General features: G+C 50.3%; 1 protein-coding gene across 1 annotated transcript; it reads right to left on the bottom strand.

The window, feature by feature from the left end:
* Positions 1 to 761: 761 nt before the first annotated feature.
* klf11a (Kruppel like factor 11a) lies at positions 762 to 9,692 on the bottom strand. The gene is made up of 4 exons (XM_072362085.1): positions 9,553 to 9,692; positions 6,089 to 6,307; positions 4,193 to 5,009; positions 762 to 1,972 (listed from the first exon to the last, which is right to left on the bottom strand). The coding sequence occupies exons 1-4, from the start codon at positions 9,583 to 9,585 to the stop codon at positions 1,677 to 1,679; spliced, it is 1,365 nt and encodes a 454-aa protein (XP_072218186.1). The 5' UTR covers positions 9,586 to 9,692; the 3' UTR covers positions 762 to 1,676.
* Between the last annotated feature and the right edge of the window lie 4,372 nt (positions 9,693 to 14,064).

Genomic DNA, 14,064 nt, shown 5'->3' with positions numbered 1-14,064 from the left:
TGCCTCCCATTCTGCTTTTAGGGGCCTGATAACTGAAGACTCTGCCTCCCATTCTGCTTTTAGGGGCCTGATAACTGAAGGCTCTGCCTCCCATTCTGCTTTTAGGGGCCTGATAACTGAAGGCTCTGCCTCCCATTCTGCTTTTAGGGGCCTGATAACTGAAGGCTCTGCCTCCCATTCTGCTTTTAGGGGCCTGATAACTGAAGGCTCTGCCTCCCATTCTGCTTTTAGGGGCCTGATAACTGAAGGCTCTGCCTCCCATTCTGCTTTTAGAAACTCTGGGAACCACAAGGAAACCTGCAGCCTGAGAGCAAAGTGCTCTGTTGGGGAAATATCCAACTGTGAGATCTTTAAGATGTGATGGAGCTCGGTCATTCAGAGCTTTATATGTGAGGAGAAGAATCTTAAATTCTATTCTGAATTTAACAGGGAGCCAATGAAGAGAAGCTAAAACTGGAGAAACATGATCTCTGCTGTTAGATCTCATCAGAACTCTGGCTGCAGCATTTTGGATCAGCTGGAGGCTTTTCAGAGAATCTGTGGGACAGAACAATAATAAGGAATTACAGTAGTTCAGTCCTGAAGGAACTTAGTTTCTAAGCTTGGCTTCTTACAAAAATTAGACCAAAAGAAGCAGAAAAGAAACTCAAACATGATTATTTATCCATCAACTGATCAACGATAAATCAATAAAATCCTCAGGAAGTAGAAATCTTCCTTAAACTTGACATGTTGGTGAAAAATAAAGAACAAACGCAGAGTTTTGTGGTAATATTTTATTATAAAAGCCATATTGTTCACCACTGCCCACAAATGTTCAGAGATGGGATAATTCTATTATAAGCTGTTATTATCAGGAATAACATTTAATAACATGAGGTATTCTTTTACTGGCTACACTATGGGCCAAATTAAGCGATTAAACAGCACTTTTTTCTCAACAAATGTTTATTAAATAATAATAAAAATGCGTAAAAGCAAAGATAGCAGGTAGTATCACAGTGATGAATACTGTTCACTTTTAAAATATCAATAACTCATACTGTCAGTAAATGGAGACTGGAATACACAACATTCATATAGATATCAATATATTTACAGTATTTACAGTCAGACAAATAATCAGACTGGAAAAGAAGCACGGTACAGAAGCTTTGGCAAACAATAGACTGAGAGCATACATGTGGTCTAAATGGGACATGTACACATGAAGTAAACATGACTTTACAGGGAGAGAGTATAAAAACGAGCAAATCTTTAAAAAAAATCCAGTGCAATGTCAGGTTTCTGTTGGTTTCTGTCCGTGGATGAATAGCAGCCTGTCGCCTTCCTGTCCTCCTCCTCTTCCTCCTCTCGCTGTGAGTTTGTGGTTGTGGAAGTAAAATGTCCTGAGCAGGGCGGGAAGCTCGCCACCCTCCGCTGGCGGCCCCGGTTCTGAGTCGCAGAGCAGTTCTTTACCCTGATTAAAGGGTCTGACAGCTTCTTCCGTCACTCCCAGGACGGCCATCCAAGCAAAAAGTTCACCATCCGAGTTTCCCGGGTGTTCTGACCCTGTTCTGAGTTCCTGTAAACGTAGTCGGGGCCCCTGATGTGGCTGATTGAAACACCCGGCCACAGATTGAGCCGCCATCCCAACACCGGAGTCCTGAGTGGGCCGTGTTGGCTCCATGAGTCCATCAGTTGGCGGTCGGGACCAGAACGCCAACAGGAAGTGCGGGGCCTCTGTTCTGGCTCCTGGGCAGGGCTCCTTTGCCAAGATCTCGGGTTTCAGCGGGCCATGAGGACGCCCTCTTGGTGGTCATGTGGCGCCGGGCGTGTTTGGTCAAGTGGTCGCTGCGCATGAAGCGGCGGTCGCACACGGTGCAGACGAACTTCTTCTCGCCTGTGTGCGTTCGGCGGTGGCGGGACAGCTCATCGGAGCGGGCAAACTTTTTGTCGCAGCCGTCCCAGTGACAGCTGAACGGCTTCTCGCCTGCAGAAGAAGAAGAAAACAGGGCCGTCAGGACAGAGAGAAACGGCGCTCGAAGCGTGGAAAAAAGACTTGTTTTTCAGTTTTTAACAAATAACAAGAATCTAAACTGAATCTCTGGGATTTTAGGGCCTTAAAAACACTTTAACCAGCAGAATCTGTCATTTATTTCTAAGTAAAAATGATTCTGCAGCTTAAAGATGAGCCTGTTGGAGGAGCCAGATGCTTTTTTAAGGATTCACAGAGAAAAAGCGTGAACCCGGCCCATGTTCCCGGCCCATGCTCCCGGCCCATGTTCCCGGCTCATGCTCCCGGGTCATGTTCCCGGCCCATGCTCCCGGCTCATGCTCCCGGCTCATGTTCCCGGCTCATGTTCCCGGGTCATGTTCCCGGGTCATGTTCCCGGCCCATGCTCCCGGCTCATGCTCCCGGCTCATGCTCCCGGCCCATGTTCCCGGCTCATGCTCCCGGGTCATGTTCCCGGCCCATGCTCCCGGCTCATGCTCCCGGCCCATGTTCCCGGCCCATGTTCCCGGGTCATGCTCCCGGCCCATGCTCCCGGCCCATGTTCCCGGCCCATGTTCCCGGCCCATGTTCCCGGCTCATGTTCCCGGGCCATGTTCCCGGCCCATGCTCCCGGCCCATGTTCCCGGCCCATGCTCCCGGCCCATGCTCCCGGCCCATGTTCCCGGGTCATGTTCCCGGCTCATGCTCCCGGCCCATGTTCCCGGCCCATGTTCCCGGGTCATGCTCCCGGCCCATGCTCCCGGCCCATGTTCCCGGCCCATGTTCCCGGCCCATGTTCCCGGCTCATGTTCCCGGGCCATGTTCCCGGCCCATGCTCCCGGCCCATGTTCCCGGCCCATGCTCCCGGCCCATGCTCCCGGCCCATGTTCCCGGGTCATGTTCCCGGCCCATGCTCCCGGCCCATGTTCCCGGCCCATGTTCCCGGCCCATGTTCCCGGCTCATGTTCCCGGCCCATGTTCCCGGCCCATGTTCCCGGCCCATGTTCCCGGCTCATGTTCCCGGCCCATGTTCCCGGCTCATGTTCCCGGGTCATGTTCCCGGCTCATGTTCCCGGCCCATGCTCCCGGCTCATGTTCCCGGCCCATGCTCCCGGCCCATGTTCCCGGCCCATGTTCCCGGCTCATGTTCCCGGCTCATGTTCCCGGCCCATGTTCCCGGCCCATGCTCCCGGCTCATGCTCCCGGCCCATGTTCCCGGCCCATGTTCCCGGCCCATGTTCCCGGGTCATGTTCCCGGGTCATGTTCCCGGCCCATGTTCCCGGCCCATGTTCCCGGCCCATGTTCCCGGCTCATGTTCCCGGCCCATGCTCCCGGCCCATGTTCCCGGCCCATGTTCCCGGCCCATGCTCCCGGCCCATGTTCCCGGCCCATGTTCCCGGCCCATGTTCCCGGCCCATGTTCCCGGCCCATGTTCCCGGGTCATGTTCCCGGCTCATGCTCCCGGCCCATGCTCCCGGCTCATGTTCCCGGCCCATGCTCCCGGCCCATGTTCCCGGCCCATGTTCCCGGCCCATGTTCCCGGCTCATGTTCCCGGCCCATGTTCCCGGCTCATGTTCCCGGCCCATGTTCCCGGGTCATGTTCCCGGGTCATGTTCCCGGCCCATGTTCCCGGCCCATGTTCCCGGCTCATGTTCCCGGCCCATGTTCCCGGGTCATGTTCCCGGGTCATGTTCCCGGCCCATGTTCCCGGCCCATGTTCCCGGCTCATGTTCCCGGCCCATGTTCCCGGCCCATGTTCCCGGCCCATGTTCCCGGCTCATGTTCCCGGGCCATGTTCCCGGCTCATGTTCCCGGCTCATGTTCCCGGCCCATGCTCCCGGCTCATGCTCCCGGGTCATGTTCCCGGCTCATGCTCCCGGCTCATGCTCCCGGCTCATGTTCCCGGCTCATGCTCCCGGCTCATGTTCCCGGCTCATGCTCCCGGCCCATGTTCCCGGCTCATGTTCCCGGGTCATGTTCCCGGCTCATGCTCCCGGCCCATGTTCCCGGCTCATGCTCCCGGCTCATGCTCCCGGCCCATGTTCCCGGCTCATGTTCCCGGCTCATGCTCCCGGCTCATGCTCCCGGCCCATGTTCCCGGCTCATGTTCCCGGGTCATGTTCCCGGCTCATGCTCCCGGGTCATGCTCCCGGCTCATGCTCCCGGGTCATGTTCCCGGCTCATGTTCCCGGGAGTCTCGGCAGGACTCTCGTACCTGTGTGCGTGCGCAGGTGAGCCTTCAGGTGTGAGCTCTTGAAGTAGGTCTTCTTGCAGCCGGGGAAGGTGCACACGTAGTTTCGTCTGCGGGAGAAGTCTGCCTGCGAGGCGCCGCTGCTCGCTCCTGACGGCATGTAAACCGGGGCCGGGGCCAGGGGGAGGAGCTTGGTGTTACCCAGGGTCATTACAGTCTGAGGGCCCTGCGCCGGCTGGGAGACGGACGCCTGCGGCACCACGAACATGACGGTCCCCTGCGGCACGGCAGAGCCCACCAGCAGAGACTGGGCGAAACTGGAAGCTGGAGACTGGGGCAGGATGGGCTTGGGTCCCCCCTGAGTCTGCACCTGAACCGGACCCTGGACAAAGGCCGAGATCATCCCGGGCCGGCTGCTCACTGGAAAGACCTGGCAGAGGACGGGGGAGGGGGGCAGCGCAGGGGAAGACAGCAGCGAGGCGCAGTGAGGCGGAGACACCGGGGAGGGAGGATGAGCGTCGTTCTCCTCAGGAGGGGCTTCTGTGGGTTCCGGTGGGGGCGAAGTGGAGGTTTCTGACAGCTGGATGGAGGGTGGAGGTGCAGGAAGGCTGAGGCTGTCGGCCGTGTGGCGGATGACGCTGGTCACCATCGCTTTGCCGGGCGGAGCCACGCAGGACAACTCGGACTGAGGTGGAGGTGCTGAGGTCTCTGTTGTGATGGGGGGCGAGGAGGTGTGGCAGGAGGTGAGGTTGGGGCGGAGCAAGACCTGTCTGGAGGTTGTGGTGAGGACAGTCGTGGTGGAGGCCTCGGCGAAGCTGGGACTGTGAGGTGGAGTCATACACTACAAGAGAAGCAAAAGGCGTTAGAGCGCAAACATCCGCTGAACCCCAGCACCTGCCATTTAAAAAAAGAAAAGCATCTAATGAGGTTTAAGGAAGGGCTGAGAAAAAAAGTTTTCTTTAAAGAAAAGTAGTTTTCTCTTTAACTTCGACCTCCTTTGAAGTCGTGAAACAGAAAATGATCCCGGACGAGTCCCCAAATGCTGCCAACACCTCAGTGTCACTGGTGGCTTCGTTTCTCATCATTTTCCTGCCTATAAAACAATAGTTTGGTCCAAGACTGACAGTTTCACTGGTTCATGTGATTTCTAAGAGAAAAAGCTAATATTTCATTATCTGAAATAGTCTTGTGAAGTTTTCTGCTTGGCGTTATGAAAAGTGTAAATTAATGTAAATTTTGAGATAGAAACTCTCAAATTTCTTCTAAACTAAATAAAATAATAAACATATATTTTGAGATTTCATCTAATTTTATTCCAATCACAGTGGTGGAAATGGGTTTACATGTTTTTTATCCAGTAAGTTTGACTGTGTTTTGTTTTTTCCAAACATATTTAGGATTTTTAATGATTTTCTCTCCATAATTCAGTTCTATTTCTGAGGAACTTGAATGAAAATACAGAATATTTATTTATGAACAAGCCTGTTGTTCTAAAAACTTATTCTAAATAACAATAAGTTCTGTTAAAGTCCGGAGAATTGTCTGTAGATTTTCATACAGGCAGGTGGGCGGAGCCTGAACAGGAGCTGACCAATCAGAGCAGACGAGTCTTCAGATTTACTAACTTACAGAAAACATGTAAATGTGTTTCTCTTTTTTTCTCAAAGACCTCAAACAGATTTGAATAAAACTTTATGTATAAACACATGAGTTGTATATATATTAGAACTATAATTACAAATAATATAACAATAAGTTCTGTTAAAGTGTTGAAAATGGAAAATTCCTATTGTCTTTAAACATATTTTCTGTGTGGGTGGAGCCTGATCAGCCCACTGGAGCCGACCAATCAGAGTGGACTGGTCTCCATGGGAGGAGCTTAGTGTTTTTGTGGGAACTTTAATTCCTGACGTGTCGTACCAGCGAGGACAAGGCGATCAGATCTTTGGGAGCTTCGCCGCCCTCAGGGTGGAGTTGGATGGAGTCGCAGGAGTCTGAGGTGGGGGTCAGTGGGCGGGGCTTGTGCTGCCTTTGACACCAGAAGCTCATGCTGACGAGCGCCTCGGCGGCCTCCAGGTCATGATACTCGATGCACAGCTTCTGCTCCATGGCCGGCGCCGGTCCGTTTGCGTGGTCGACCTGAGGAAGATCGGTTCGTTAACAAATCTGGTTTTTCTTTCACAATTAGACACGACAAGAAAGATCAGAACTGAGACCAGAACCGTTTGGGTAGGTCTGACTTTAAATTGTGTAAAATATCGGAGTGATGGATGAAGCAACTAATGATAGAAAAGCTTTAAAAAAGAAATGGGCTTTAGTGGAGGGAGATTTTCCCAAACTAACATGAATTCACCTCAACAACAGGAAGCAGCTTTTTAATCGCCATCATCTCATAAAAGCTCAGCCTGCAGGTTTAATTTGATTAATGAAATGTTGAAGCATGATGTCACAACTCAGTGAAAGATAAAGATCTTACGAGAAAGACAAAAGGAACTGGTTCTCAGTCCACCATTTTGTGTAGATCCTGCTGTACTGCAGCCATTTTTAACCATTTTATGCAGAAGTCTCAAACTCCTGCTGACAAGACTGTTCCTCCACAGCTTTTTCCTCAACATCACAGTTTAGGATTTCCTTTTATGCTCATTCTGCAGGCGGTGCACCCCCAGGAGAGCTAACGCGTGCACGGCATCCACCGAGAAGATTCAAGGAACCAGCGATGCATTGGTACTTTTCAGAGCCGGTACTTTGTCTCTGCTTCAGAGATTCTTCCAGTAAATGTGTTTTTGGTTGTGAGGGCAAGTTGACCCTGTTCAGCTTCCCCAAAGACCCAGAAATCTTGGATCAGTGGATGTGGTTTGTTTTTCCTGCCAGCAGCTCGGTCTGGAAAAGGTTTGGGTTTGTTGGCTCCACCTCACAGACGACAGTTTTATGAACAGGAACCAGTGGCTGTGCAGGGAGGCTGAAAGACGAGGCTGTTCCAACACTAAAAGGACACGAGTCTGAGCCTCTAGCTGTGAGTGAGACTGTTTCAGAGGGCAAAGATCGTGGTTTCACTGAGTGAAACGGCAGCTGAGGGGGTTAACGGTACTTTGTGTTCATAAACTGACCCACAGCAGCAGGTACTGAACAGATTCACCGAACAGAGACGACCTGCTGTGACGGTTCTGCTCACTTTGATGCTCTGGATCTGATTCTGGCTCCAACACATTCGTCTGGATCTCATGTGTCGTCATGCTTTGAATATGTTTCTCAGAGTTTTCTTGTTTTATGAGTTCATGTAGCTGGAAACTGGTGTAAAACACGTTCCTCAGTCACCACCACCCCCCCACGTTCAACAAACCAAATCCAGGAATTCGACAAATCAGAAAACACTTCCTCCAGGTCCCTCCTCCTCAGGAGGTTTCCTCCAAAGACAAAGTTCTCCTTCGTTCTGAACTGATCAATCACAAATGATTTAGAGTTAAGAAGTGTTCAAAGTTAATCTAAAGCTACCAAAGATTCAGAATAAAATGGCTGAAATGTTCCACATGAAGGACAACAGCTGATCAGATGCAGGATTCATTGAGACGTGACACATTCGGATGCCCACAGAACCTTTGTGAAAGAGGCTTACGGGTCACGGTGGCTTTACACTTTCATCCTCCTGAAAAACACTCAGAGAAACAAGCACCAGAGGGAATAAAGGCTAAAAAAATCTGATTTTCTTTATAGGAATCTCTTTTTTTCCTTGTTCTGAGTCTGACTAAAACAAATTGGAAACAGTCCATCGATGCAGTCTGGTCTGAGAGTCGTAAACCAATCAGCAGCAGGCGCTGTGAGATGATCAAATGATCCTTTAAATGCAAATGATCAGCTTGATCAATCAGTCTGTCACTCAGCAGAACAATGCAGTCAGACAGCAGGTAAAAACAGCACTGGTGATGTTCCCACGGGACCTGAACGCACCGCTGCTGCAGCCCGTCTGCTTCTTCCTCTGAGTACCGACGGTCCACCTGCCGGTGATGTCACAGCTCGACAGTAAACAAACAAATAAACAGAGTCTGTGTGGGAGGTGAGTCGGGGACAAAGGGCTCCTGGCGCTCGGCACAGTTGGCGGCGTGTGACGAGCGCTCTGCTGCATCTGCAGGAAGGGTGGAGGACAGCAGCGAGCGGCGAGGGAAGAGACGTCCATGTAAACACAGGCAGAGAGCGAGGGGCCCTCTGCTGTGGGGGGGCCTCCCTCCACCCTGAGCTGATGGCCACGCCCCCTCCGCCTCCTACACATTAACATGTCCCGACTCGTCCAAAGCCAGAGAGGAAGCTGCCAACAGGAAGTCTGCAACAAACACGCTCTGATTTTCCACCAACCCAAACAGACTCACATTAAAGCGCTTTAACCTTCGTTTCCGCCTCACACGGCGCCCGACGGGCCGCTTATTGATCCATCAGCTCCTCTGGTGCTCGTGTTTGATGTGTCTTTGTTTTAGGAGGCAGACTGAGCCCAAATTCTGATTCACTGCTCAGGAAATTTAAAATATCGAACCCAACAGAAAACCTCACAGTGCAGCCGGCCGGAGGAGCAGATTTACTTCAGATTTACAAACTGTGAGCCGTTTTAAACTGTTTCAAAGGACAGAAACTGATCAGATGGCAGATTATTTTACAGCAGGAGACAACTTCAGATGTGTGAAATAATAATGTACTCTATTAGAAACTTATTATTAAATGTTCAGGCTCAAAGAAATCAAAGAGTGCCGTTTAATTAACACCATTAATGATCAGCTGGAAGCATGACACCTCATCAATTAATCTGCGAATTAATCTCTTTATTGATTATTGAAAATAGTAGAAATGTTCACAAATTTCCTTCAGGATCAATAAAAAAACAATCAAACTGTCACCAAACATGAGGAAATTCAACATTTAATTAATAGATGACTCTGTCCGATTAATCGACTAATTATTCGGACATAACAAAGAGGAACCAGCATTAATCAATTCATCTTATTATCATTCTCTTGATTGATCATTGAAAATAATGGTTAACAAATGTCAAATCAAACTGTCAGCAAACATGAGGAAATTAAACACGTGATTAACAGATTATCCGGTTAATCGACCAGCAGGATGCAGACAATAGAAAGAAGCATCCCAACAAACAGCTGCTGACAACATCTGCAAACTTTCTGATGCAGCGATGCACCGCAAGGATGCATTGTTGTTGAGGCGCGCGCACGCGCGTGCACACACACGGGGGCACTGGGTTCAGTGTGACCTCAGATACTCCAGGAGACAGCGCCAAAATGAGCCCAGATCAGAGCCAACGACACGCGGGGCTGAGCCGGTCCCGGACCCGCGAACAGGTCGCCGGCGGCCGGACAGTCTGCGGAGGCGGCCGGACTCACCTGACAGGAGCGCTCCGCCGCGAAGCCGAGCATGAGGAGGAAGAGGAGTCCACAAAGTGAGGGAGAAGAGCGCAGTGGATGAAGAGCGCTGAGCTTCTGGCAGCGGACCGAGCTTCAGCTGAGAAAAAAAAAGAAAAACACTGGAAAAAAAACACAGAAACAAAATTCAGAGCAGTCTGGCGGGTGGTAACACGCAGCCAATCACAGCCAAAGGTGTAGCGAGCTGCGGCCAATCACAGGCGAGGCGGTGCGTGATCTGTACGTGGCCGCGACGCCATTGGTCCGCGGCGGGGTGCGTGGCTGCGGGGGGCGTGGCCGGGGAGTCAGCGGTGTCAGAGTAAACCCGATGAACCCGGCAGCGCGCTCGATCTGGGGGAAAGGTTGGGGAGCAGACAGGCGCGAGGCGGGCCCGCGAGATCCGCGAGGACGCGCGCGACAGGTTGCAGACACACAGCGAGTGACAAAGAAACGCGAATGATTAACAAGTCAGGAGCCGAAAAGCCTCAAATGCGCCCAAGTTAGACCCGAGCACAAACGCAGCTTTGTGCTGAAATAACGCGAGAAGTCACCTGTAAACAAAGAGATTTTAATTTTCATTGTTTCAAAGCACGTGCAACCACAGCTGATCGGTTAACATGATTTAAATAAAAACACAAACTTATTCACATTTATTCCAAGAAAACGCGTCGATGAGCTGTTTGTGGTCGGAAAGACAGATATTTGAACTTTTTAAAGATGATTTACTTATTCTGAGGTATAATTAGTGTTTATTGATCAAATATTTGTCAGCTAATAATTCAAATTATGTTCTTTTAATGCTACGGATGACAGATATCATTTTTAAATCACTTATCCATCCAGAACATTATTATCAGGTGTAATAGACAAACTGTATTTTTCTTTCTTTTTTACCTTTTATTGTAATATTAATTATTTTATATAATTTCACTTTGGGAAAAATACTTTTTTTTCTACATTTCAACATTAATCAGAACAACAAGTCCATGAATCCCACTAAAAATGTTTTTCTGAGTTATTAACCTTAATTTTCATCATATTTGTCAGCCTGATGTATCTGTAAACGCGCGCGCGTGCACGCGGCCGGTCTGCAGCTCGGAACACAGCAACGATGTCAGGAGAGTTTTTGTTCCCTGAAGGAGTCGGAGGCTGCAGCTCCACCCGCAGACACAACTGCAGCCTGTGTTTACACGCTGCAGCCCCGGGACCGTCCACGGTCACGGACGCTCACTTGTTTCTTCACGTGCACGCTCCTCCTCAGTCACGTGCGAGAATGAATTCATGTTAAAGACGTAAAACGAAGAATAAAGATGAGACAAAAGAGGTCTCAGATCCTGCCGCTTTGGAAGTCTTCAGCATATTTCTTTATTGTCGTTTTCCTGTCTGTGACCCCCCCCCCCCCCCCCTCTCCCTCCCCACCCCCCACAGCATCCTCACCCCCGCCCCACCGGGCCAATGAACCCGGGGACTCCTTTGCATTAAGGTTGTAAACAGCCTCTCCAGGAAAGAATTTCAGGGCGGTGCTTCCAGCCCCCCCCCCCCCCCCCCCCCCCCCCCCCCCCCCCCCCACACACACACACTCCTTTGTTGGAGCTGCTGTTAACCCTTTAAGCTGCTGGGGGGGGGGGGGGGCACTACTATCATCATGGTGTCATGGACAAACACAGGGGGGTGGTGGCAGCTCCACTTCCTGTTTCAGACAAAGAGCGCTCTTTGTGACGTCGCCACGTTTGATTGACAGGAGCCGCCGCCTCCCACAGCCGGCCTCACGTCACCTGCTGGCTTCAGCGTACCTGGCAGCGGCGGCGGCGGCGGCGGCCAGCTCGCCGTCCGCAGGAGGAGGCGGGAACTGGGACAGAGGCAGGACCTGGCAGCCGGCAGGGTGACGTGAGTTCATTCTCATTTCCAAGTTCACTGAGGTTGTGGAGTAAAAAAAGGAAAAACACATCCAGCCATAAAATCCGTTTCCAGGCAGAAAACACTTCCAGACTCGTGCAGAATCAGACCCGAGCTCAGCTGTTTGCAGCATGAAGTCAGAGGAAAAGCTGCACGAGTGGAGAAACATGGAAGCACACCCTGTCCTGGTGGAGATGACCCATCTTAGCAGGCCGCAGAATCCCGCCGACGGCGTGGAGCATATCTGGAAACCTGGTCATTAAAAGCAGAGATGTGAGAAATCACAGCTTCATCTGATGTCTGAGAGGCTGAACTTTGCTTCTGTCTGCAGGACAACTTCAGGCTCTTTGGCAGGTCTTAAATAAAGAAAAAAAGTGTTTCTAGAAGTAAAAAAACACTGTTTGAAAAGTACTTTATTTAGTCTTTTAGCAGCTGATTTGATCCAGAGAAACTTTTATGCTTCAGTACCGTCAGAAACTGAACTTTATCTATTTGGAGCTGTTTAAAGGTCCAAACAGTTCCAGAGTCCAGAGTTAGAGGTTTTCCCTGAGGAGGGAGACCCTGCTTCCACCATCATGGAACCAGTGAGAACAGTCCAGACTGAGTCGGCCCGGTTTGTAGGGACAGCAGAACCAGAGGAGGTTCCTCAGAGGAACTCAGAGGTCCAGAAGGACTGAGTTTAAGCAGCTGCTGCAGAGCCTGGAGTCTCTCTGCAGGCAGCATCAGGGACCGGATCTGATCAGGTCAGTGAGGAGAGGAGGGTCAGCAACGCTCCGCCGGGTTCTGGACCATCTGTGGCTGGTTCTGTAGCAGGAGATGGTGTCAGACTGAGTCAGATAGAACCTGATGTTGGACAGAGGCAGATGCAGCGTGGTCCATCAGGATGAAGGTGGCGCTCCTTCATCCAGGAGGTTACCGCCGTCAGAACCAGCTCCAGCTGAGAAAACCGGGTCATCGTGTGCAAACCGGGTCAGTTTGGGATCCTTGTGCCGAGGGTTGAGCTCCTGGTACGCAGGTGATGGAACATGGAGGGCTGTGGTCCTCTGAGGTAAAACCCAGAGACCTCAGAGGACCGTTGGACCGCGTTAAAAGAAGCAAAGAGGGTCGAACGAGATGAGAACCGAGGCACAGCTGAAGGTGGCGCTGGTAGATCCAAACCTCTGGATCTTCTTCTTCCTGGTTCCTGAAGATGTTTCAGCTCTTATCCAAAAGGCTTCTTCAGTTCTGTGCCAGCTGCTGGTGAGAAACAGCTAATAAGTTCAGAGCTGAAGAAGCAGCCTGTCAGAGGCATTAAAGTTGGTTTATTCTTCATGAGCTGATTTTCCTGACCACACACAGCTCCATTTTACAGTCATTCTTATAGAACTGCTGAACATCTGCACTTATTGGGATCATTTATTATGTTTTATTGTTTTTTCTGACCACAATCCCCCAAATGATGTTTCACATCAAAGTGGAATATTCCTGTTTGTCATTAAAAACCTTGTTTTAACGGGAAAACAGCAGCAAACACAAAGCATGTTAAAGCCAGTTCTCTCCATGCTGCTGTCACATATCTGTAGGCTGTAAAGCTCCCTGATAGATGCTGACAGCATTTAGTTTGACTGGAAACCTCTAATTTAATCTAATGCTGCTGCTCCAGGAGAAAATCAGACATTTAACAGCTTATTTTCTCACATGAACATGCAGAGAGACACTAAATGTTTTCACAGCACACCTGCAGAGACTTTAAAACAGACCAAAATCCCAAAGACACGATAGTTTAACTTTTATCCGTCACTCTCTCACCTGCTGAGCTCACAGACACGTTTACCTCGAATGTGTCGAAACAAGAAGCCGCTTGTTGTCCTGAAAACAGTTCAGTTCCAGTCTGACCTGCAGCAGAAACTAAAAGCTGCACAGAAGTCTCCCTTCAGATGATGTAATCCTCCGTTTGTCCACCAGATGGTGCTCTGTGCCGATCCGAAGCCCGATGAGCTGCGCTTTCACTGTAAAGATGCAGCAGTGGGATCAGCAGCAGCTGTTTTATTTGTCCTGATCAGCAGAGAAACTTTCAGCCTGTCGACTCGCAGCAGAAAGAACCAGCGAAGACTCAAACTTTCCAGGAAACCTGGAAACCTTCCAGATGTTTTTATCAGCCCTGTTGACAACTCTGGAGCGGATCCAGGCCGCCGGTGGCCTCAAAGATACACGAAAGGCTCAAAGAAAGAAAAGCAACGAGCAAACCTCAGCGAAGCCTGAACTGATGAGAATGCGTCCAACTCTGGGCAAGAAGAGGTTGGCTCCTTGGTATAATTCACAGCTGCTTTAAAGCAGACTGAAGAAAGCTGGAGAGACAGTGGCGTTCCTCTAATTTAGAAGAGTCTCAGTTAGTCTGCAAAGATAGTTTAATAATGTATAAGAAAGCACTTCGTAAAGCTGGAACTGCTTATTATTCATCATTGATAGAAGAGAAGAAGAATAATCCCAGGTTTCTTTTCAGCACTGTAGCCACCCTTCCTGGTTCTGCCAGATGTTTCTTCCTGGTTCTGCCAGAGGTTTCTTCCTGGTTCTGCCAGAGGTTTCTTCCTGGTTCTGGTTCTGCCAGAGGTTTCTTCC

The sequence above is a fragment of the Leuresthes tenuis genome, unplaced genomic scaffold (assembly GCF_036924035.1).
Source record: "Leuresthes tenuis unplaced genomic scaffold, fLeuTen1.0.hap1 SCAF_13, whole genome shotgun sequence".
Classification (NCBI taxonomy): Eukaryota; Metazoa; Chordata; class Actinopteri; order Atheriniformes; family Atherinopsidae; genus Leuresthes; species Leuresthes tenuis.
Note: the sequence above shows the minus strand (reverse complement) of the source record. Positions and strands in the feature narration are given on the sequence as shown.